Genomic DNA, 26,149 nt, shown 5'->3' on the forward strand with positions numbered 1-26,149 from the left:
TTGTAAAAATTCCATTACTTGAAACGATTGTGACCGACACTTGAGATCTTAGAAAGGGTTCTAGGATTCCAACCCTTGGAGAGGAAGGAGTTAATCCAATCTTGCCCTTATTGAGCAGCGCAGGATCTAGGCCACGTGTCCCACTCACGTATCCTGACCTTTGGTTCAGTAAGAGGATATACTACACAGCTGGCGAGCAGCTCCGTTCACTTATGTTTGAAGGGCATTCATTTTGGTGAACTATCATAATTCCAAGCTGTTTCAACCTCATTTTCGACTGGGATCGCATGTTCGGTCATCAATTTGGGAAAATGTGATAGTTATTTTTCCTAAAAAGCTGGTATATTGAGTAAATCCATATTATTTTTGAGAGAAAGTTTCTAACAATTTATTTCTAGAGTATTATTCACCCATTCTCTAATAAAATAAATATGATAAAAAGTAAATTTTGAAACACAACACGCTTTCTGAAGAATTTGCTCATATAAATTTTAAGCTCTTCCATAAAAAACGCCTTAAATCGTTAGTTAATTAATCAGAAAATTTATAGTAAATTTTTTTAACGTGGGAAGTCACTCTACATTCCATATGAATGCTTCATCGTCATGTGAAATTGAGACTTGTGATACAAAAAACGTATCCTTTGCTTTCTACCTAAGACCCAATTTGTTTTACAATACCAGAAATGCCATAAGGCTTAAGCCCCTGTAGCAGCTGAGGGCTGCAGTTCGGGAAGAGGTTACTTAGCCTAGAGCGAGGGCGGAGGCTACCCACCAGGCCCTGGATAGAGGGTGGATGACGCTTGTGTAAAGGTTGGCAGAATTGAGCGACTAGTCGGTGCAACTCGCAGCTGTGGGCATACTCTGGGCAGACGTCACTGGAAGAGCTCCGTGTGCTGCCGTTCCCCCGTGTTTGATCGTATTAGTGTGGGGCTGAGACTACTCACCAGCCTGTATAGCGACCACTCTATCAAACAAGTGAGCGAGCTTCTGCCTTCAGTAACCTCGCTTCTTATTTAACAAATGATCGTTATTTCAACGCTTCTAACGCTTTTCTTCAGTGTTTTGAGAAACAGTATATTCAGTGAAGTGTAACGTTCGTTGTATTTTAACCTTTGAATCTATTATTTTAACGAATTAACCTTTTTTCTTTTTTGAAGACTTCGATTAATTCGGACATCTTCAATGAGATCGCCACCTGCGAAAAGTAAGGTGCTTTATTCCCTTTTACATCCATACATAATTATTAAACACACGATTCTCATTTTTTTACACTGACGATGGTTAAAAAACTACAATCAAGTGGGATTTCGGGTAAATGTACGTAGGTTCGCCAATGCAGATTGCTATTTTGACTAAAAACTTCGGGTTTCCGAATTTTTGTAACTTACTAATTCTTCAGGTATGACGTAAACATTTCACATACCTACTCATGTTTTAATAATATTTTACCTTAAACTGCAGTAGTTTTAGTATACAGTGTCACTACTTAGAGACATTTTGTTCATGGCATCTGTGAGCGAGCATACAGTCGGCCCCGACCGATGTCCAGACTGTAAAAAGCGAAAGGGATGCAAGCCGCGCTTGGCTCGCTTGACCTCCACATGTCTTTGTAAAGACACGCAAGAGAAGGGAGAACTCCTTATAAAGTTAGTATCAAACTCATTTTTTAAAACATTCAATCTCTAAATCTCAACGAAAAAATTCCTATATTAGAACTAGTAGCAAATCAAATTTTTTGCTAAAAGCCTTATCCGTAATTTCCATCCCTCATGTCTATCGTGTAACGATGCTCTCAGAGAAACGCTCAAAAGTGTATAAACCCGTCCGATAGTAACTTCGAACATTATAATCCTTCTGCATAGTAGCACCGTGTACTTCTGTATCTCAAGACAGTTTTCTTCTGTACCACACCACTATATCCTCCTGTACCACACCAAAATATCTTTCTATATCATACCACAGTATCCTTCTGTATCACACCAAAATATCCTTCTGTATTACATCAAAATATCCGTCTGTTTCACAGCTCATTATTTTCCTGTATCGTACAATAATTTTGCACATCACAGCTTGAAAAAATGTATTTCAGTTACCCACGTTCTTTATCCTTTCAGAAACCGAATGTTGACCTAGGACTCGGCACACAAAACATGAATAACAAAACAAAATTGATTTGAAAATTTTACACCTATACATTACCGCAGCCATGCCCCAAATATCATTTTTTATCGATATGAATCATTCTAAACCTTTTTTTATTATAAAGTCAACGACAATTAAAAATATCGTTCCCTTCTGCATTTTGTCTGCATCGAGAACTGGCTGATCCTGAAAAGTCCTACTAACATTGATTACATTTGAATTAACGTTCCGAAGCTGTCAGTTCATGCAGGAAGTTAGTGGCCTGTCAAAGCAACCAGGTTTTTATTCCTCACTTACGCGCCAGCGTAAGTGAGTCCAAGAGCTGAAAGTTGATCTGCCACTCACGCAGTAAATTCATGGCGGAAGTTTTATACTTTCAAAAAATAAAAAAAGAACACTTAAATTCCCAAACACAAATAAGCTGTGGGGGCTTCTTATCTGAGAGCCTGGGTTCACGTTCTAGAACTACATAGGGGCAGTTCTAGTAGGCTGCGCAACTACATAGAACCTATTCAAGAAAGTTGAAAAGGCTCAAATTATTTTCTTACCCTAGCTTCATATTCTGTTTTCAAGAAAGTTGAAAATGTTTAAACAATTTTCCTGTATCAGCTTCATATTCTGTTTTGACACAGATTTTAAAAGATAAATGAAAAACGTAGAGTAAAATATTTGTCTGAACGCATGTCTAATCGTGTGTGAATATGAAATATGTTCTGCATGAACATGGTTCAATTTAAAATCAACGTCTAAGAAAATAAAATGATATGAGTATTAGTAAATAAAGTTTAAACAAAAAGTAAATAAAATACTATGAGTATCAGTAAATAAAGTTTAAACAGAAAGAAAATTTATTAATATGAGTATTAGTAAATATATTTAAAGAATAATCAAGCAAATGTGCACACAGCACATGAGTGGGTCGAGCTGAGGCCCGGCGTGGGCGTCTTCTGAAGGTTGGCTGGGCGAGCCTCCGCCCACACGCGCGGGTGCTCACTAAACTCGTTCTCTGAGTCCGGCACTCTGAGCGCTGAGTCCGGCACTCTGAGCGCTGAGTCCGGAACTCTTAGAGCTGAGTTCGGTACTCTGAGCGCCGATTCTTGCACTCTGATCGCTAAGTTCGGCTCTCGGCTGAGTGCCGCTGAGTCGCTGCAGCCCTGAGTCCGGAACTCTGAATGCAAATTCTGGCACTCTGAACGCTGAGTCCGGCACTCTGAGCGCTGAGTCCAGCACTCTGAACGCTGAGTCCGGCACTCCGAACGCTGAGTCCGGCACTCTGAGCGCTGAGTCCAGCACTCTGAACGCTGCAATTGCACGCAAGTTGTGCTCGCGCGTGACTGCACTTTTGGAATTAGCTTTTGATCACAATTACATGCAAATTGCTCTAAGAGAATGATCTTGTTTAGATTTAATATAGTTGCAGAAAATGTTGTGTTCATCTGCTAAATAAATGTTGAAGTAATTACAACATCTATATTTCTTGCGTAAACGATGCATTATAGGTTTATTGGAGCCCTGCTATTTACATTCATAGAAGGAGTAAACATATGTATCCTCTTTGAAAGAATTCTCATGGCTAATAAATAAACATTTAATGTAGTGAGTAATAATATTAACTAATCTTGTTAACGACATCAATAAGTGATTTATGATCAATATTTATGAACCAAAAAACCCTTGTTTGTGATAAGTACTTGACATGCATTGAAGTTCACAAATTCAAGGCATGTCTGCGGATTTACTTGAAACTCTTTAACAAATGTGAGACTTAATCCCAAAGGAATTATCAAAATTTTTGCATATTCAAATTTTTCTTTAAATTGTGATTTTCATCTCATGAACAATGTGTACAAAATGTATATTATTAAGTGATCGTCAGCGATTGACTACAATTTAAGGGACTGTATAAAATTTCAAACAAAGCACGTAATATAAATTCATATAGATTATGTGCATAATATAGATAAAGATCAATTCATATCGCAGCTTTAAAGCCTAATTAATATATTTTTTAGCAGTATAAATTGGTTTATAGTCTACGAGTTGAAAATAAGGCTGACGATCTTGTGACGGAATTGAAACCACAAAGCTCTCAGAAAAAAAATTATAGCTATTTTAACTAATCGAAAACTCATTACTTTATCTGAAACGAGAATATTATAGCTATGTTAATAAATCAAAAGCTCATTGCATTATTTGAAACGAACATATTATAGCTATGTTAACAAATCGAAAGCTCATTGATTTTAAGCTCATTGCATTATTTGAAACGAAAATATTGTAGCTGTGTTAACAAATCGAAAGCTCAATGATAAGCTCATTGCATTATTTGAAACGAAAATATTGTAGCTGTGTTAACAAATCGAAAGCTCATTGCATTATTTGGAACGAAAATATTTTAGCTATGTTAACAAATCAAAAGCTCATTGCATTATTTGAAACGAAAATATTCTAGCTTTGTTAACAAATCAAAAGCTCATTGCATTATTTGAAACGAGAAAATATTCGAGAACAAAGCGCAGTCGCAGCACTCGCGCCGCCTGAGAAGTCTGGCGTCTGGATCAGGTCGCTTGGCCGCCCTTGACCCTGCGCGAAAGTGTTTGATGGCTTCAGCACAGCTGCTCACTTTTCCTATTAATGCTTTCGTCCTAATGAGCGGCCGGACTGATGAATCCTTTCAAAAACTGGTTCGACATTCTTGATGAAACTGACAGGCGTGGATGGGTGCAAGTACTATATTATACGAGAATTTAAATACGAAGCTCAAAGTTCGATAGATTTGTGGCTCACGATATGAGAGAATTTAATTATCTCGCATCATTTGAACCGATGCATTTTAAATTGAATGCTGAGAAAATCTTGCTAAATGTCCAGTTTAAATATTTAGGGAAATTGAACTATGTGCGTGCTGTTATAGTTCTGAGCCAATAATTCCTCTCAACATTCATTTATTTGCATTACATAAGTTCTTCGTCAATTTTAATATGACAAGATTCAATATATCTTGAGAAGATGTAAACATTTCCATCGTCTTTCAAGACAGATACGTAAGCTTAAAAAGGTCCCATCTTAATTGTCGATCAGAACAAAAAGACAAAACTGAGAAAAAATTTAGAGCTCGAAGCTATCTCGGTGGTTTATTAGGACAGCTCCTGATTCGGTAGTCGTTGAATCAGTTTTTTTTTCAGCATAAAATATTCATGGCCTTGGAAGACTAAAGCTCTTATCATCAAAAGAAAAATAATGCTATTTATACGCGTAGTGTAGCTAATCCCTGATTATTCTTCTATTTTTCTGTATGTTCTATAAGACTTGGTAGCAAGCCGATTGGATGAATTTGCCTTTTGATAGAAATAGGTCGTTCTTCACCAAAGAACTCAAAAATTGTAGCAAATTAACATGGATTATTTGCAAGTTTCAAGTAAAACCTAAAACAATATTTCTTTTAGGCAATTTGCTGTAAATGAATAGAAATTTCATGAAGCAACAGTACCATTGCTTTATGATCCAAACGAAATCGACATCTCCGACAAATTGTTTTGCAAAATTTAAAAAGTTATGAAAAACTAACATTCGACTACCATCTGTTAGAGCATATCTCTTATCTGCAGTTGGCGCATACCTTTAGCCAGCAGGTGGAGCTTATCTTTAACCTGCGGTTAATGCATATCTTTAACTTACAGTTGGAACATATCAATAACCTGCAGTTGGAGCATACTTTTAACCTGCAGTACGTTGTACAATATCATTAAAGAACAGTTGGAGCATATATCTTTAAGCAGCAGTTGAAGTATATCTTTGAGCAGCAATTGGAGCTTTTTCTACTTGTTGCATCATAACTTTAACCAGCATTCGGGGCAAATCTATTACCAGAATGTTGCATTATAACTTTAACCTTAGTCGCGTTATATCTTTTGCCAGCAGTCGCATAATGCTATAGGACATATGCACCAACTCCATCCTTACTAGGTTGCCAATACCTTATCTAGCCAACATCGTTATTATCTCTGAGACATTAGGACTTTGTAGCAAGGTTTAGTCCCGCCTGTTGCCTTCTCTTTATCTTCTAATTTCAATAAAGGAAGCCTCAATGCCACGTACACTCACACACATCCTACGGGCGATATCCTCTCAGCACGATCATGGTTCCTCCATAACTGACTGACATAAACGCTACGGACAGGCTCCGGTATTGGCCTATCTAATATTTGACAAGCGGAAACCGTGCAATATGATTTGCGTGCGAACCGGAGTTGTGAGGATTGAGCCGGTAAAAAGAGTTATCAAAAGAGAATATTATATTTATTACGTTAATTAACATTAACCCTTTGAAGTCGATGTGATAAGCACCGCTTCTCCCGTCAGAAGTATGATACATTACAGCCTTCATATGAGTCGTGTTCTTCATATAAGGTTTAATCCTTGTCAGACGGCTCTACAGCACACCATTCGGTACGCCTCCTCTGATACACGTATATGAATAAGGAACGGCGCTTCCTTAAATGGGCAGGAACATCAGGAAAATGGTAGAAGATTTATCGCTATGTTTTCTTTCCAACCAATCTTCGCTTATTATGCATGTCTTGTTTTTTCCAACAATCACGAGACTATCATTTCATTTTCGTGACATAAAGTTTGCATTTCTATAATTAAATGCAACTGCAATGCAAATTATAGTATACTTTTCCTCTTAAGATATGATGACGAAAATGTTCAGGTCTTGAGTATCAAATAAGCAGTGAGAACGATTCATGAATGATCAAGAAGAAATTTGGAAAAATAAAACATTACAAGATGACGCATAACGTTTTATCCAGGCTATAGAGGAGCGTCTGACATGTCATTACATCCATCGATGACAGAGCTCGTAAACCTAAGCCAACAGTAATTGAACTGTGCAGTTCTTATAAGGTAGGTATATGAGGCCTAATAGCAATATAATTTACAGGCTATTCTTGAGGATTAATAGCAGGCGTCACTCAAATTACTCGCTAATAACTTATGACTCATGTTTACTCAATTACGAGTCTTGCTTCACTAGCATATGAAGGAACTTAGCCTCTTATCTGAAGATGTTTTTCTTAAAGCATATGCTGCTGGGAATGCTCGTGCTTTTCCAAAAATGAAGCAACGTTCGGTCACTGGGCGTAAAATGCTCACAAAATTGCTAGGATGATGCATTTATTTACATAATTATGCTCGTTTACCATGAGTCAATTAAATTCGCCCAATGCTTAGCAGCAAATTGATTGACGCACGTTTTAAAATGTAGAAAAACTTTATTTTGTTTTATTTCATTGTGCTTTGTAGCGTCATTTTATTTGTATTGTAATTTTGTAAATAACCGTGACTATTGCCACGGGCCCAACTTTAAGGAACCCTTCTGCATTAATTAAGTTCAGATGCGGGCAAATATTTATCCGCAAGTTTGAATGTCGACGTGTGGTCAGATAGAATAAATACTTGACTTTTATGAACGTTTGAAACACTCAGTGTGAATTTTTGCTCTATCCGTTATTCGTTTCAATAGCTGCGCAAATAAAAAAAAAAAGAGTTTATATGTCTCAGATAACCGATTTCACAAACAACAGCGCTAACGCTGCATACGCATAAGAGCCCTGAAGTCTCCAAGTTTCGTCAATATACGTCTAAGCAAAAAATATTCTCAAGCTGCCAAAAGAATTTTTACAGCGAGAAGAGTTCGAGAATTGCAGCCTTAGGCTTTAAATGCCAAATACAGCGAGCCGAGCAAACCGGAGTAGCAGCTTCGACTGTTCCGCGTCCTGCCACCCGATGAGGGGTTGAGAAGGAGCGTTAACCCCAGCTCATCATGGCGGCGACATCCTTTGTTCAGATTTGCATTTTGCATGTATTTTGCATGTATAATAAAACCGTGATTAGGATAAATTGTTGTATGACTTTTTGTCCATTATAATTTTTTAAGGCAGCGACATCCTTTGTTCAGATTTGCATTTCGCATGTATTTTGCATTTATAATAAAACTGTGATTAGGATAAATTGTTATATGAGCTGTTATTCAATATTATTTTTTTAAGGCAACGCTTGGTAAAAATAAAGATGGGTTTTCCCTTTAGTACTACCACGGAAATTCTAGTAATTTCATTACAAATATCCTTCATCTGCTTTAAAAACGGTACAAATAAATATATAGATAGAGGAAAAGCTACGCACACACCATCGCAAACAAACCTTACACACTATTCATAGAAACTAAATTTGCGCAAGCCGTAAATCAATTTTTTTAAGTCAATTTCCGGGAATACATTACCGTTGCTGCGCGTCGCACGATGACCGGACGGTTTCTCCTTACAAGACGCGCAGAAACCGTCCGCACATGCCACGCTCCGGGTGCAATAGCGGGCTTGCGGACGATGCAGTAATTCTGCAGGAATTTCCTATAGACGGTGAACTCATTGCTTCTGCGAACAGGCTAAGCTCATAATGGCGATGCCCATAAACGAACTCGGTCTCCCCAGTCAACATACAGACTCCTGACGACCGGCGGCGGGAGAACGGATAAATGAACGCACATAGTTTTTAGTACGATCATTGTACTATTGTACTCACTACGACTTTAGGGCAATATGTGGTTAAATTTTCTCTAAATCGGGTAAAACGGAATTACGATTTAAAAAAGAAAGGAAAAATATGCATGAGGCATCGGGAATTTCTCGCATACACATCTTTAATTAATTTTATTGAATTTACTTTTTCCGAAGATGTAAGCGCAGCTTACACCTTATTAAGCTTCATAACAGAACCTTTACTTAGGAGCAGAACTTTTTAGTGACAACCAATATTATGAGCCAAAGATGACGTGAAAATTTTCAAAGTTTGATCTTCCCACACAACCACAACAGTGACAATGCAAACTGCAGATTATTTGCCTCCCGCCAACTGCCTCCACTCAGTGTAATAAATGGGTCGTACGTACGGTCCGAATATTGCCACACGTTATATACGTAGCACTGATACGCACTTTTGCAGGGCCAAACTGGGCCCAGGTGACGCACACGTGAGTAAAAAGTGCATCGATGCATTATTTCTTAAAGATTAATAAATACGATTGTTTAAAATTTATAATACGAGCTCCATCCTTTGCGATGAGTGTTATTTCTGAAGGATCTCGTCTGCTGCCAAGGAGCGCCGCTCCTTGGCAAAGTCAAAAGGCAGCGCCTGAACAATGACGACGAGCGAAATTGCGAGTTATTGCTAAATAACTTCGTGCACTTACGTCTTGCATTAACGTCGAGCAGTAACGTCGTGCACTAACGTCGTGCACTAACGTCGTGCACTACCTCGTGCACTAACGTCGAGCAGTAACGTCTTGCACTACCGTCGTGCACTTACGTCGTGCACTTACGTCGTGCACTTACGTCGTGCACTAACGTCGTGCACTACCGTCGTGCACTTACGTCGTGCACTTACGTCGTGCACTTACGTCGTGCACTAACGTCGTGCACTTACGTCGTGCACTTACGTCGTGCACTTACGTCGTGCATTTACGTCGTGCACTAACGTCGTGCACTACCGTCGTGCACTTACGTCGTGCACTTACGTCGTGCACTTACGTCGTGCACTTACGTCGTGCACACTTACGTCGTGCACTAACGTCGTGCACTACCTCGTGCACTAACGTCTTGCACTACCGTCGTGCACTTACGTCGTGCACTTACGTCGTGCACTACCTCGTGCACTAACGTCGTGCACTTACGTCACGCTGAGACGTCTCGCATTAACATTGCGCCGAAACTTCGTGTTCTAACGTCACGCTGAAACGTTCGTTGCACATTTATGTCAAACTGAAACGTCATGCACTAACGTCGTGCACTTACGTCGTGCACTAACAGCGTGCACTTACGTCACGCTGAAACGTCACTCACTAATTTCACGCTGAAACGTCGTGCACCAACGTCACCGCAGCTGCTGATGAAAATAGACTAATATTCACCGGTTTTCAACGCTGCAGTATATTAAAAATTGCTTACAGATCGATTATAAGAGCTGTTCACTCGAAATTGATAGAAGAAAACTCGAGAATTCATGATTTCGAACTTGATATTCTCATAAAAACAGAGAGCTTTAAACAACCGATATTATTCTGTGAACTTAAACATATAAAGAAAATAAAAAAAACGTAGATATGTAAAATCGTTAAACAGCCATTTCAGAAGAGTCGTTTGATTTAAATAAATTACTGTTTTCGTGAGATATTTTTTTTCGTATAAACAATTAAGCTTCAGATATATCACAAAAAAAAATAATGCAAATTCTTCATACTAGCGTCGTGCTAACTTATCATTTGACAAGCGCTAAGCGTCTCAGTCTGCCCCACTTCGGAATTGTTTAATATTAGAATAAACTACTTCCTTACTAGACGGCTTCCTCGTATATGTGAATTATTTATTCAGAACTGTGCTGTCGAAAAAGAACCGTATGTGATAGACTACATAATGTTTCAATAAATGTTATCGGGAGTGCGATACTCCCGTTTTAATTGTGTCAACTGACATTAAGTGATATTAGCTCTCTTAATCTTTTCAACAAAAATCACTCTCACTGAAATTATTATTCAATGTTCGTACTATCAAAATAATTAAGAGTTCGCAAATCACTCAAGGAAACGAAATTCGAAGCGAGAAAACAGCCGCTATGTGTACTTAGGCCGCTACGTGTACTTAGGCAGCTATATACGTGTACTTATAGGCCGTTACGTGTACTTAGGCCACTACGTGTACATATGACGACGCTATTTGTACTTGGGTCACTACGTGCGCTAAAACCGCTACGTTTACTTGGGCCGCTACGTGTACTTGGGCCGCTACGTGTACTAAGGCCGCTACGTGTACTAAGGCCGCTACGTATACTAAGGACGCTTCGTGTATTAAGGCCGCTACGTGTACTTATAGTCGTTCTGATAGTATGGCCGATGATGGACAGATGACAATATAATAAATGTCTCCGCGCCATACTCTCCGGCCATCTCTTACATCACGAGTGCTCCTGGCTGCCTGATATGTCTGGTGCTGAGGCAGAGCAGCTGTCGCCGTGTCGCCTTGACCTCACCAGCAAGCACAAGCCTCCCCACCCGTCTCTGGGTTATCTCTGACCATGCCCCTTACTCCATCTCTGGTTATCTCTGACCATGTCCCCACCCGTCTCTGGGTTATCTCTGACCATGTCCCCACCCGTCTCTGGGTTATCTCTGACCATGTCCCCACCCGTCTCTGGATAATCTCTGACCATGTCCCCACCCGTCTCTGGGTTATCTCTGTCCATGTCCATACCCGTCTCTGGGTTATCTCCGACCATGTCCCCACCCGTCTCTGGGTTATCTCTGCCCATGTCCCCACCCGTCTCTGGGTTATCTCTGCCCATGTCCCCACCCGTCTCTGGGTTATCTCTGACCATGCCTCCTACTCGTCTCTGGGTTATCTCTGCCCATGCCCTCCACCCTCGTCTCTGGGCTATCTCTGCACATGCCCCACACCTCTGTCGTTTTTGGGTTATCTCTGTTCAGGCCCTTAACCTAGTCTCTGGGCCATCTCTGCTCATGCCCCTAATCCAGTCCTGCTCATGCCTGTCTACTTCCTGCAATGTTGACACCATTTACTCCTTCTGTCTTGTCTGCTTCTCGACATTTGACTTACGGCCATATTGCGAGTCGATTTCCTCAGATATGAAGATCTCTAAGGTGCTAAAGCTTGTCCTTAATTAGAAGAGTATTGGTGATTTTTGTTGTGTTTCTATTTTAAATCAATTTTGCAATGCAGCTAGAATTTATGAGCATTAAAACGTATTTTATTTACAGAGATTCCATCAATAGAGTAAAGAAACCCAAAGCATTTTATGTTATCAATAGAGGGAAGTGCAATTTTGATGCAACTTTTCTTCATAAATTTTAAGATGTGACCTTTATTTTTTTCGCTCACTTTCAAGCAAAAGATACCTCAACTTCTTCCACGCACAAAAAAATTCATTTGTATGCATTATACAAAGTTGAACCGAAATTTAGTTTCCTTTTTTTTAGATTTACCAGATTCATTTTATCCAATATGTAAAAAAATTTTAATTTCTTTCAAACTGCAAATGGGAGGTAATGGGAATTTCGTGCGGCATGCGCGTTTGGAATTACACTACCTAACTTCTATTTCAAAATTAGCTGCAAGATTTAATGGCATTGTTAATTTGCATTTTGGATAACTCCAATCACAGCGATTATCTAATTCTCCAAAAGATAAATTTCAAGCGATAACTCCAATCTGAGCGTTTATCTTTTACTCATATCTGCAATATTTTCTCAATATTTCTCTTAAATTTTTTTGGTTCGTATATTTGCATTCAATAATGAATTAATTAAGGAGAGAAGTCATTCCATCGGATCTTCACAAGGCAATTTAATTTTGTAATCACTATAACTGAATCACTATAACATGTAAAATGTTGTAATTATTATAAATTTATAAATAATTTAAACATTCTATATCCAAAACATCACTAAGTATCTCTTGAATTTCTTTGTCGCAGATTTCGAAGATGCGCGTCGTGGTCCTGAGCCTGGCGGTGCTCTTGGGCAGCGCCGTAGCCCAACACTGTGAGTATCTTTGATACGCCGCATTTACTGTAATATATGTCCGGTTATTCATTCCACCATTTCTGTGCACTTTCCAGCAGCCTACATTACTTTCCAACGGTCTACGAACACAATCCAACAGTCTACATGACTTTCCAACGGTCTACGAACACAATCCAACAGTCTACATGATTTTCCAACGGTCTACGAACACAATCCAACAATCACATTACTTTCCAATGGTCTACGAACACTATCCAACACTCTACATCTCTTTACAACGGTCTACGAACACTTTCCAACGGTCTACGATCACTTTCCAACAGTCTACATCTCTTTACAACGGTCTATGAACACTTTCCAAGAGTCGCATTACTTTACAACAATCTACATCTCTTTACAACGGTCTACGAACACTTTCCAACGGTCTACGAACACTTTCCAACAGTCTACAACTCATTACAACGGTCTACGAACACAATCCAACAGTCTACATTACTTTACAACGGTCTACGAACACAATCCAACTGTCACATTACTTTACAATGGTCTACGAACACTTCACCATCGTCTACGTGTACACTTCCCCTTTCCATTATGATGAATCTTGAGGCAGTTGGCATTAATTACAATAACGGTAGCGATCGTTGCATTGGTTTTTAATACTGGATTGGCAATGGAGGCATGAATGATTGTTTAGGCTTAAAATATTTAATTTTAAATTTTCTGCCAGATCCTTCAATTAATAAATATTCTACCATGGAAGGCTATAGAGAAAAAATTATGGTGACTTTAATGTATTATGCAAATCGAATTGTCATCCTTTCAATCGCGGGCAGAATTAGGCGCTACCTAACAAAATTGTACGATTTCTACGTACTAGGTCCCCGGCCTTGTGTCTGGTATAGGGTGTTTTTTTTACTAAGGGAAAACGACGCCACACATGTCTCTAAATTCAAAATATATTGGTTGATGGTGCTAACTTGAGCCGAACATGGCAGATAATATTTCGCTAATGATTCAACTGGATTCGGAGATTCAAAATTTGTGTAAAACGGCTCACGAAAACATTACAGTGTTTCGAGTTCATGCTTTTCCATCACACATAAAATAAATACGTAATATACTATAAAATAGGAACATACTAAAGCCAACACTGAACATACGTTCGCTTATCAAAGCTTATAAATCCGGTGTTTGATAGAACCTAAGTGATGATGAACCACATGTGAGTGCGATTGATTGCTGTAATTTTATTATTTTATTAAGTAAACAGAAAATTGAAAATGTAACTTCATTTTGAAAATTTACTCCTAACTGACTTTAATCTCGAAAAATACATCCAGATGTTCAACAACATAAACGCACACATGTTTATTGTCCCACTTTAGTCCTATTTCAAATGGGCGTCATTTATGTTTACATAGTATCTGTAATGTACATGTCAATTTAACAATCCACGCTTAAGTCAAAGGTTTATTCTTAATATGATATAAACAGAGCTTATGATATCCTTGGCAGCATTAGGCCGGGTTTACGTACGTGCATCATACTGCCAGGCACGTATCAGGCATATGCCAGTCGTGGTCCAGTCCAATATTTTTCATGCATTTCCGTATAAGCATTCACACCATTAGCATGGCAGGTACCTTTCACGGCGGTGTGAATGCTCGTGCCCGGCAGATATGGTGTGAACCCGACCTTAATGATGTAAAGAGTGTTAGTAATCTTTGCTTTTTAGTCGGCACATGGGCATCACATCCTGGATACTCAAATACCGATTGTTAATATTCCTTTGTATGGCTTTGCTTCTGTTTTATTTTGATCGCTCACTGTTTCCAACTCAGCGGCCTACGAGTCCTCCGAATCAGCATTTAGGCAGCTCCATCGCGCAGAGGTCATTCACGAAGACCTAGAATATAAGTTAAAAAGAGATAAGCGACTTGCAAATTCTCCTCTGATGGCTCATACTCCTTTTGGGGCTCAATTAGATCGACGATCTAGCTCTTTTATAAACGAAAAATTCAAAGGTGATGTTGAAAATCAACAGTTAACTATGAAGGCTCAACAAGAAAGCTCATCCCGCCGAAGACATCCAGGATTTTTGACCAGGCAACTGCATCCTCCAGCTCGAGATTCTGAACATTTATTAGCTAAAGGCCACAACACTTCTCTCAATGAAGACCCAATCAGCATGAGAAAAACGTTAAAACATCCTGAAGACTTACCTTCATTAGATGGAGATGAAACTTTTAATCGAAAACGGGGTTTTCGACGAGAGAACTCTAATTTCGACACGGGTCTTTTGCGATCAAGAGCGCTGGATAAAATCCAAAGTAAAACAAGTCAACTAAACGCAGAAACAGGAACTGAATCGAAGCTAGCTCCGCATCCATTTTTTGACATATATTGGTCAACGAAAGACAAAGAAAGAGTGTTCCCGTCACATCCTCCCGCTCGTATAAAACTCAACAAAATACAATCTCATCAAGTGACCACAGGAAACAATAAATTTTCTTACAATGGAAAAGACCAAAATGCTTCGCAGAATTCCTCTATATCAGAAGCATCTTCATTTACTTCAGTCGCCGACAGACACAGCAGCAACATTGTTAAGCTCCTGCGAAAGCTGCATATAAATCAAGAATCTTCTTCAACCCCAAATCTTTCACAAAATTCTCAGGAATCATCTGACGAGGTCAATTTCACTGACAGCGATTTATCTGTCTTTGCTTTTCAGTCACATTTTGGCGATGTAGGAAGAAAATTTAATACGACCATACCCAATTCGAATCCCAATAAGAAAGAAATCAAGATATTAGTGGAAGACGCGTTTGCAAATGAAATGGAATTACACAAAACAAATTCGCCGCTCACAAACGAAACCAAACACTCGTATACAACTTCAATGCAGGAATCGCCACGGAAAACGAAGCAAACCTACTTGAATTCACAACAAAAATCTGACTCAAGAACACATACATTTTATGACTTTCAAAAGAACAAATTTAGGCTAGACTCCTACTTGCCACCTCAAAATAAATCTGAATTTGAAATTAAGCAGTCTTACGTACCGCCTCTGAAAGATTCTGAATTGAAAATTGACCAGTCTTTTAAACCTTCTTCAAGAGGATCTGAATTACATATTGAGCAGTCTTACTTACTTCCCTCAAAGGAGTCTGAATTAAAAATCGAGTCGTCGTATCAAATCCCAACTGAAAAATCTCAATCGAAATTTGAGCAGTCTTACCTCCCTCCACCAAAATTATCTGAATTGGAAATTCAACAGTCTTACTTACCTCCTTCAAAAGCATCTGAATTGGAAATTCAACAGTCTTACTTACCTCCGTCAAAAGCATCTGAATTGGAAATTCAACAGTCTTACTTACCTCCTTCAAAAGTAAATGTATTGGAAATTAAGCCGCATGCCACCAACGGAAGCGTCACAAGGCTTATCTCGCCAGAAAAGGAATCACCCAAGTTTTCATCTTACAGTTATTATTCGAAGAATGATTTGAGTGTACCAAGCCAACCTTCCTCAGTTTTCGAATCCAAAAAGTTTTATGAAGCATCAAAATTAAACCCAGCCAAGAAAGTCTCATCTCGGGAAAATACAGACACCAAGATTAAATTTAAACAGGAAAATCTTGGTCAAACACAGGTAAACAGACAAAATAATCAGTATTCAAGGTGCAGAAACAACGAGGACTGCAGAGACAACGAGATATGTTCGTCAGGCAGTTGCTTGGATGCCTGTATTGCAGCGGATGGAAAATGCATTGGTTATGCCAGCTGCAAAACTCGACGACATACAGCTGCTTGCGTGTGTCCACTAAGATTTAGCGCATACACTCGATATCACGGAACGGAAAAAAAGTTCGATTGTGAGCCATTGGCAGGGGAAACTAACATATTTCCAAACCGGCGAACAAGTTCTCACGTGTCCAGCCACTTCCAGCGGAAACCGACTAGATACTGTAAGGTCTTTGGCATGGTTATGCATGAAGTCCATTGTTAATTCACCTGTTCAATTCCGTACTCACATATTTTTATCTTTCCTCTTTCAGCGTTTCGATTCCCATCATCAACTCTGTCCCAGATCCGCCCTATTGCTGGCTTCCGTAAGAATATATCCCAATTGTTGTGCATGTCCGCCATGTTCCTACGTACAACGAATAAAAATCTCAAACGAAGTTCATGTCGTGTTTTGACCAGTCATACGGGCTGTCTTTTACCCATCCTCATTTTTGCAAATATTTTCAGTGACGTAACTTGTTTTCCAAAACGTTGATTCTGGATCTTACGAGCCACCCTAATTAACTGGTCATTACACATCTACTTTAACCGAGTGTTTCTTCTAGTTTACTGTTTGTGTTCTCTTCCAATATTATAATGTCTTATTATTCAGCTCGACTACAATGGACATGGCTTCATTCAAGCAATATATTAGACCTGCAGCGTTTTTACCTTTAAATATACGTTTTTATTTTTTATCAATCATTTCTCAGAATCAAAGGCTGTTGTATGAGTTACTTCAATGCATTTAATTCTATTATTAGTTTCTGATTTCAAAGAAATGACGGCTTGCAGTGCAGATCGTCGGGACAGAGACTTTCCCAATATATAAGGCCTTGTTCTTGTAACTGTCCTATTGTTTAACCACGTAATGATTTATTTGTTCAAATGATCAACTTGTTTTTTTTCATGTAACGTGTTTTGTTAACTTTTATCTGTTTGTTAATGTAATCAACTCGTTAATTGATTGATTCTGAAATTTGCTTTTCTTCATAGTTCTCCCAATCTTTAAACTCAAAATTTGCAATGAAAACGATTGCTCCTTGATTTCCTGTCGTGTGATTCAATGATAACGATTTAACTTTGTTTGTAGGTGATTGTAGTTAACCACAAATAGGCAGTCTTCTATTTTCCTTTTTTTTATATTCGAAGATTTAAATAAAAATTAAACTAAGGAGAAAATTAACTTATAACTAAAAATTTAAACAGTAACTTGATTCTTATTTTTAATTAAACGTCCAGATAAGTTTTGCATTCTGTACTTATACTGTAATTGAGGTTCGGTTTGTCAATTCAAAATCAAACAGAGTGCAAGATCTATTTGGGCAAGAACAACTACCAAAATCTTTCATTGAATCTAAAAAATTTGTTCATCAATCGTAATTCGTCTTAACAAATTATTCCTCTCGTACGTTTTATTGAAATACTGGCCTTGCGTTCACGTAAACCCAGAGTTATTCGAACCTCAAAACTTGAAACACGATTATTTTGTTGTAATTACAGTATTGCAAATGCATTCGCTGGAAAACAATAAATGGTTTTGTAGAAAAATATAAGGTTTGTTAATAAATATGAAAAATATAAGGGATTTCGTTCTATTTATTGCGTTTCTCCACCACCAGCCGACTCACGCATTGCGTCAGGGCCCGTGAGGTCTTCAGGACTTGGTCCAATCCGAGGGTCTTCGTCTCAAGTCGGACTCCGCCAATCCTGTTCGTAGATATTTCAGTGACTCTATACTATATGATGAATATATAAACCTATTCTATTCAAATGATTATTAATGTTGCAGATTATAGTCGACTCAGCACTTGTTTATGAATTTATATAACCCTAGGTTATTCAACGATAGGAATCGTTACTGAGCGATGAGCAGTACCACTTTTGGTAGTTGAGAGAACCAAATCAGTATTTAGCCTGCCAAAATCAAACGAAAGCTTAGTTTTTTATGAATCGCAAGCTTAGTTTTTTTATGAATCGCAAGCTTAGTTTTTTTAAGAATCGCAAGCTTAGTTTTTTTGAGAATCGCAAGCTTAGCTTTTTTATTATTCGCAAGCTTAGTTTTTCTAGCTAATTTATCACAGCAGCCTCTGGATCCGGAGACCCATGCCGCCCAACGCCGTGCGGCCCCAACACCAGCTGCAGCGTCAATGCTCGGGGCATCGCCCAGTGCAAGTGTCTGGATAACTTCGTGCCTGACGGCAACACCATCAACGGCTGCAAGCCTCAGTGTGTCAGGTGAGACCATCAACGGCTGCAAGCCTCAGTGTGTCAGGTGAGACCATCAACGGCTGCAAGCCTCAGTGTGTCAGGTGAGACCATCAACGGCTGCAAGCCTCAGTGTGTCAGGTGAGATCATCAACGGCTGCAAGCCTCATTATATCAGGCAAGCATAGAAAGAGGAATGATAAGGGATCTGATGGGAAAAAATCTCATATATAATGTCTCGATGATTTGTAGTCTATCATGATCGGTCCTCTCTCTTTGAGTAGAGTACCAGTTCTACTCTAGTAGGAGGGCTTGCAGTGATTCATCATCGCGCGGTTATTATACCTGGTATTGGACGAACAGCTTTCGGACATTTTCTCAACCAATATTAACGTGTATTACCCGATTATATGCAATCATACAACGATATTCACGATTAATTTCATACGTACGAGAGACCTCGAGTCAGAGCAACACTTGATAATTTAATATAAATATTATATTAATAATATTATAACTAATAAAAAATATATTTTTACCTCATGCAACAGCGACTTCGAGTGTCCGGACGACTACCGCTGTCGCCAGACCAAATGTGAGCGCGTGTGTGTGCCCGGAGCGTGTGGTCTCAACGCGGACTGCGACGCCCGCAATCACAGGGCGGTGTGCACGTGTCCTAAGGGCTACGCCGGCTCGCCTGAAGTTAGCTGCAACAAGAACTGTGAGTTGCGGGGCTTGTTCTTCAATAAATGTAGCTAAAACTGTACGGTATGTTCATTGGTGCAACTTTTCTTACAAAAATGGTTTCTGGACCATGATTTTTGATGTTTGCACTCGGCTTGTAAGACTAATAATAAAGCCTGAAGTCAGCTGCAACAAGAACTGTGAGTTACGGGGCTTGTTCCTGAATAAATATGGCTTAAATCGTCTGTTATGATCATTGGTTCTACTTTTTCCAACAAAAATATTTTCTGGACCATTATATTTATTGCTTGGTTTCAAATAGAAGATATTTTCTCACTGGACCGCACAAAGTGTGAATATTTCATAGCTAATTATAGAGAAATTTGTAAACAACTGGATACAAAACGATATTATTATCATAATTTGGTGCAGATGAATAAATATGCTTCTTCGAATCGTCATCAATTTTACGATAAATCATATAATGGTCGCTAGGTCATTTAACTAAATTATCATAATTTCTCTTTATAGCTTTTTAAAATCAAAAATTAATTTGTTGATGCCTGTATTGTGCAATCGTCATCAATTTTGCGATGACTCTTTTAAAAGTCGCTAGGTCATTTAACTATATTATCATAATTTCTCTTTATGGTTTTTTAATATAAAATATTCATTCATTCGTTTATGCCTGTGTTGCGCAGTGCCCGTGGTGCGTGCGAACCCCCCGGCGCCCCCTCCGGACCCATGCTTCCCCAGCCCCTGCGGTGATGGCGCTGAGTGCCGTGAGCGAGACGGACGCGCGGTGTGCACCTGCCCTTACGCATACGAGGGCGACCCTCTCACCCGCTGCACTAGGGTCGAATGTGTCGGTCAGTAGGCACTAGGGTTGAGTGTGTCGGTCAGTAGGCACTAGGGTCGAGTGTGTCGGTCAGTACGCACTAGGGTCGAGTGTGTCGGTCAGTAGGCACTAGGGTCGAGTGTGTCGGTCAGTACGCACTAGGGTCGAGTGTGTCGGTCAGTAGGCACTAGGGTCGAGTGTGTCGGTCAGTACGCACTAGGGTACGGTCGGCGATTATCATGACTATAATTATTATTATGTAGTCATTATAGGTCAGTACGGTCTGCATTTATCATGAATTCAATTATTATTATTTAGTCATTATTAGTCAGCATGGTCTGCGATTATCCTGACTAAAATTATAACTATGTAGTCATGGTCGGATATTATTATTGTTATTCATTGTTATTATTAATGTATTCTAATATTATTATGGATCTCATAATTAGTTATGGCATAAATACGTTCATATTTTCATCGCGAAATTCCAAATAGTTCGGTGGCCGAGCCTCTGATGTTTAAGGTCTTTTTGAGTTTTTACGGGATTTTTTCGGTATATTTTAGGATAATTTCAAGATATGATTTTCGTTTCTGGTTTCTTAGAGTTTTCACTCCAAGAAACCAGGTAGTTTTCAGAATTTAGTTTTCTTGACACAACTTGACGCCGTTGTCTCATCAAAGAACAAGTTGATTATGTCGTTTAACGTGCGAAGGGATTCTCTAAAATTCTCTATATTGTCCTGTCAATTTTCGTCTCTGTCTTGCATTTAGTCTTTCTATCGGAAAGATAAAAGATTGTTAAGAAAATTCTGATTATACATAAAGTTACCTTCGTCGTTTGCGTTAATGGAAGCGTATTCTTTAGGGCGATGCTTTATTTATCTAATATTAAACTCGAAAAAATGTTCGCGTAGCCATTCTAAATCATCCCTTATTAAAGTTTTCAAAATCTAGCATGCTTATACTCGTACGAGTATACCTGATGATTTGTATACCTGATGAAATCCCTGATTTGCTGATGAAACCAACGTTGATACACACGGTGATACCCACGTTGATACCCACGTTATCACGCGAATTTTCGCCTTCAGAATCGAGCGAGTGCCCCACGAACCAGGCATGCCAGCAGCAGAAGTGCATCAACCCGTGCACCATCCCCGACATCTGCGGTCGCGGGTCCGAATGCACCGTCAGGAACCACCAACCCGTGTGCTCCTGCGGACGCGGATTCACTGGAGATCCTTTTGTCGCCTGCAGGCGCTTCGACCCTCGTGAGTTGACGCTTCCAAATCAAGATGAAGCACACATTTTGGTGTCAATATTTGTAGGAAATTACCGAAATGACAGGAGATTAAAAAATTATTATTAAATTTAAGTTTAGAATGACCTATGGTCGTTTCCCGGTTTTGTTAAATTTAATTTTTTGTTGTAACGAAATTTTTTAGTATGAAAAGCGGGTTTCTTGATTGCCAGAGGAGCTGTGCCAACCCTCACCCTGCGGTGCCAACACCAATTGCCGCGTCGAGAACGACCGAGCTGTGTGCTCCTGCATCGACAACTACATCGGGAACCCTCTTGAAGGATGTCGGGCCGAGTGCGTGTCAGACCGCGACTGTCCCGGTGACAGAACCTGTCGCGATAACCGCTGTGTCAATCCTTGCGCTTACAACGCTTGTGGTGAGAACTCCTACTGTGATGTGCGCAACAACCGAGTGACCTGCACGTGCCCGCAGTTCTTCCAAGGAGACCCACACAGCAGGTGCGTACAGAGACAACAGGTTGGAGAAAGTTACTTTAGCTCAGAAGAATGTGTCAGTTGCGTGAACATATAACAAACTTTTCAATGCGAACAACCTGGTGTCGATTATCTTCATGTCTTATTTATCGTAAAAGGTTTGAAGTCTCCTAATAGTTATGGGAATCGAGAATATTTAATTACCACTTTTAACGCAACCCCTATATTGCTGTCAGCGTTTTGGGACGTCTGTATTCATTGTTTTCTTGCTGCTCATGAAGGCAATGTAGGGCTAGACAATGAAGACCATTCTCCTGGTACTGGCACAAGACAGATGCAATACTACCGTACTCATTGATATTTTTTAATGACCAACCAATTAATATTATCAATATTAAGTGGTATTAATTTTAATACCACTTATATAACGCTGGTGTTCACGTAGGTGCTTCGCCGAGTGCACGGAGCACGACGACTGCTCCAGCTCGCAAGCATGTTTCGAGCTTAGGTGCATCGACCCTTGCGTGGGGGCTTGCGGTACTGGCGCTGACTGTAAGGTTGAGAACCACAAACCCATCTGCTCCTGCCCCAAGGGCTTCACTGGCCATCCCTTCGAGTCCTGCAGGCCTTTCACTGAAGGTAGGAGTTCACTGCAGACCGTTTTTCCCTGAAGGTAGGAGTTCACTGCAGACCGTTTTTCACTGAAGGTAGGGTTCACTGCAGACCGTTTTTCACTGAAGGCAGGAGTTCACTGCAGACCGTTTTTCACTGAAGGTAGGGTTCACTGCAGACCGTTTTTCACTGAAGGTAGGAGTTCACTGCAGACCGTTTTTCACTGAATTAAGGTAGGGTTCACTGCAGACCGTTCACTAAAGGTATAGGAGTTTAATTCACTGTCTACACGTGTCTCTGTATTAGCTTCAAACGTTAGTTTCATAGGAGACAGATTTATTGAAGTGTGGCTTGTGCGGATTTTTCTTTTCAGTCTAGATTAATACAAATTCATTTTCCATGATGGAGAGACTAGGGCAATGCATTTGACTCATTCAGAAGAGTTTTTACTGTATTTGTCTCTAACAATAATTCTAAAGTATAACCTCTCTCGAGTGTTGGTATGGGACTGATACAGAGTATACTGAACGAGCTGGCGTAGTAGTATAGAAAATTAGGCTGAAATTTCAAGTCGTGGCAGATAGGATCTTTTTTAACCTTTTTGCGGGATAATTACCAAGTATGATCACTTTATATTTCCTTCCAAAGAAACCGAGCTAATGTCCTCTAGTTTATATATAAGGCTATATACGTAATCATACCGCTGAATATCTCCAATCATCTGCCCGTCCATCCATATATAGCATCAACCCTTGCTATGCCAAGAGCTAAAATATGATATTTTTTATGAAATTGACGATCTCTCCGCATTTTTTGAAGTCGGAAGAACCAATATTAATTTATTAATTTAAGGTAGCTAGAGAATATTACTTCAAATTGCAGCTTGAAAGTTTCCCTTTACTGTTAATTTAATACATTTTCAGAATTGCAGTTTTTTTAGCGTAGTGACCACTTTATGAGAAATTTCCATCCGCAATTTCTCCAATTTCTTGCAAAATTTTTAAAAATCCAGACGAGTATATTTTCTTATAATGGCCATATTTTATCGTAGCGGCTTCATAAATTCAATTTTCTGAATATTTCTATGCTTGACCTCGAGAAGACTATTAATTAAAACTCAATTTTGTTTAGATACATTACATTTTTTATTCTCATTTATAAAAGACTGAAAAACTTATCGATGACAATTTAAATTAAACTATTTTCGAAAATGTTCACCTAAGTATCCTTAGTATTTGTTTCGGACGTAGCAGTCCCAGGCCACGATGGAGGAAAAATTACCGACCCGGGCCGTTAAAGAAATTTACGTCACTTCAGATAAGTTTTAATTTAATTTCCTGCTTGACAGCTGATCTCTGCAACCCGAACCCCTGCGGCACGGGAGCGGACTGCACCCTCGGATTTATACCACTTATGGCTTAGGATTTATGCCACTGCACCCCAGGATTTATGCCACTTATGGCTTAAGATTTATGCCACTGCACCCCATGCAGGAGTTATGTCACTTCAGATAAGTTTTAATTTAATTTCCTGCTTGGCAGCTGATCTCTGCAACCCGAACCCCTGTGGCACGGGAGCGGACTGCACCCCAGGGCACGACCGCTCGGGCGAGAGCCGCCCCGTGTGTACCTGCCCCATCGGGGACATCGGCAACCCGCTGGTGTCGTGCCAGCGAGGGGAGTGCCAGAGCCCCAACGACTGCGCTGCTGAAGAGACCTGCCATGCTTACCATTGCCAGGTAATTAATTCACAATAACATTACATCTTAGTTCGGTATTGATGGGTGAATTCCATCGTTTAAGATCAGCATACTTTTTGAATATGAAAAGATCCGGTCAAATGACACGATTTTAGATCTTCTGTGAACAAGTCACGAAAAGTTCAAGAATCGGCGACAGGCCACATCAGGCTTACTCTTCAGCGTTATGTTATGTTATGTTATGTTATGTTATGTTATGTTATGTTTATGTTTATGTTTATGTTTATGTTTATGTTTATGTTTATGTTTATGTTTATGTTTATGTTTATGTTTATGTTTATGTTTATGTTTATGTTTATATTTATGTTTATGTTATGTTATGTTATGTTATGTTATGTTATGTTATGTTATGTTATGTTATAACAGCATGCCAGTTAAATTTTATCAAAAACCTCCAAGAAACCCTTCAGATGCACTATGTTAATAAAATTATGATTTTTTACCTAAACCTGATGTTCGTTTCCTGTATTTCAGTCTGCATGCTTCACTGAGACCGGATCCGTGTGTGGCGAACTCGCCGACTGTACTGTGCGCAACCACCAGCCCGTGTGCTCTTGCCCACCCGGTTACAGTGGTGACCCGCTTAGAGCTTGCTACACCGCAGCAACATCCAGGTTCGCTTCCAGTGCTCGTTTCAGCGCCGGACGCACCTAAAAAGAATGTATTTGAACAACAGCTTCAACATCGGCCTCGACTGTTGGTTTCGTCAACATGAAGCGCGCAATGGCTGTCGCCTTTTTTTCTAGAGGAGGTCCAGGACGGAAAAGGTCCCGAAATATTAACACTGCAATTAAGCCTACATGGAAATAGGGCTGTAGTTGATTAGCTTATATAAATATTGAATCTAAATTTTTTTAGTTGCGGCACGGCAAGTTGATTCATTGATATAGGCATTTTGGCCTCAGTACACCTGTTTTATCGTTAAATTTATAGCCTTTTGGGTTATTTGTAATCAAAAAAATTTTTCGCTGACTAAGTTCATAAATTACTGTGAAAACGAATAATTTTTACAATAGCAAAATATATAGAAAAATTCCACTGTCCGTGACGAAGGACATTATTGTTTTTTTTGTGACATTAGTGTTCTTTCAGAGCATGTCCAAGAATTGTAAACTTGTACAATGACGTAATAAAGTCTCAGCATATTCCCCTACTCACTAACAAGCTTTATCTTCGAATGATCTCTTCTACAAAAAATGAAGTCCGTGTACAAAATTCAAAATTTACTTGGCAGCTTTGACGAACAGCTTTCCTAGTCAAATTCATTTCTGCCTTTGCTCTAACTAGATGATGACATGCAAAACTTTCCTCTATAACGTGTAATTGAATTGATTAGCTTAATTATTCGGTAACTCGACTAAAGATGTGCTTAAATGCAGACATGTGTATGTTGTAGGTTTGGTTCCTATATCATTCATATTTTTCCTTCGCATTGCATTGATAGATTGGTTTCATTTCAATTGATAAAGAATAAAATTATTATGTCGAAATACAGATAATATACAATGAATACTGACTAATGCCTTGCTTAAAAGAAGGCTCTTCTTCGAAATTTTTTTCGAGACCGGGTTTTCAGTGATATTCTGGCCCTCAGGTCGGCATTTTCCTTTGTATTGAAGATGATCATTTAAACAATGTCGTTTTTCTTCATCGGATGGAATCATCATCAAAGAAGTTTCGAACAGAGCCTTCTACTTGATTCCTTTAGCAAAACATCAGATGTAATAAAAGAATCTTGCTGATGTTACTAATAATATTACTTAATAAAAAATAGAAAATGTCA

General features: G+C 39.2%; 1 protein-coding gene across 5 annotated transcripts; it reads left to right on the plus strand.

Moving 5' to 3' along the window:
• Positions 1–801: 801 nt before the first annotated feature.
• LOC108669815 (neurogenic locus notch homolog protein 1) lies at positions 802–26,149 on the plus strand. Of its 5 annotated transcripts, none has more exons than XM_047882653.1 (12): positions 805–977; positions 12,690–12,756; positions 16,803–16,856; positions 18,153–18,242; positions 18,615–18,768; positions 19,290–19,459; positions 20,124–20,291; positions 21,352–21,531; positions 21,734–22,019; positions 22,441–22,634; positions 24,149–24,345; positions 24,841–26,149. In XM_047882653.1, the coding sequence occupies exons 2-12, from the start codon at positions 12,699–12,701 to the stop codon at positions 25,018–25,020; spliced, it is 1,731 nt and encodes a 576-aa protein (XP_047738609.1). In that variant the 5' UTR covers positions 805–977; positions 12,690–12,698; the 3' UTR covers positions 25,021–26,149. The 5 variants fall into 5 exon arrangements, with proteins under 5 accessions (XP_047738612.1, XP_047738609.1, XP_018012714.1 ...); XM_018157225.2 differs by having other exon boundaries at positions 18,618–18,768; XM_047882654.1 differs by lacking the exon at positions 805–977 and adding an exon at positions 1,119–1,206.

The sequence above is a fragment of the Hyalella azteca genome, unplaced genomic scaffold (genome assembly GCF_000764305.2).
Source record: "Hyalella azteca isolate HAZT.00-mixed unplaced genomic scaffold, Hazt_2.0.2 contig10992, whole genome shotgun sequence".
NCBI lineage: Eukaryota > Metazoa > Arthropoda > Malacostraca > Amphipoda > Hyalellidae > Hyalella > Hyalella azteca.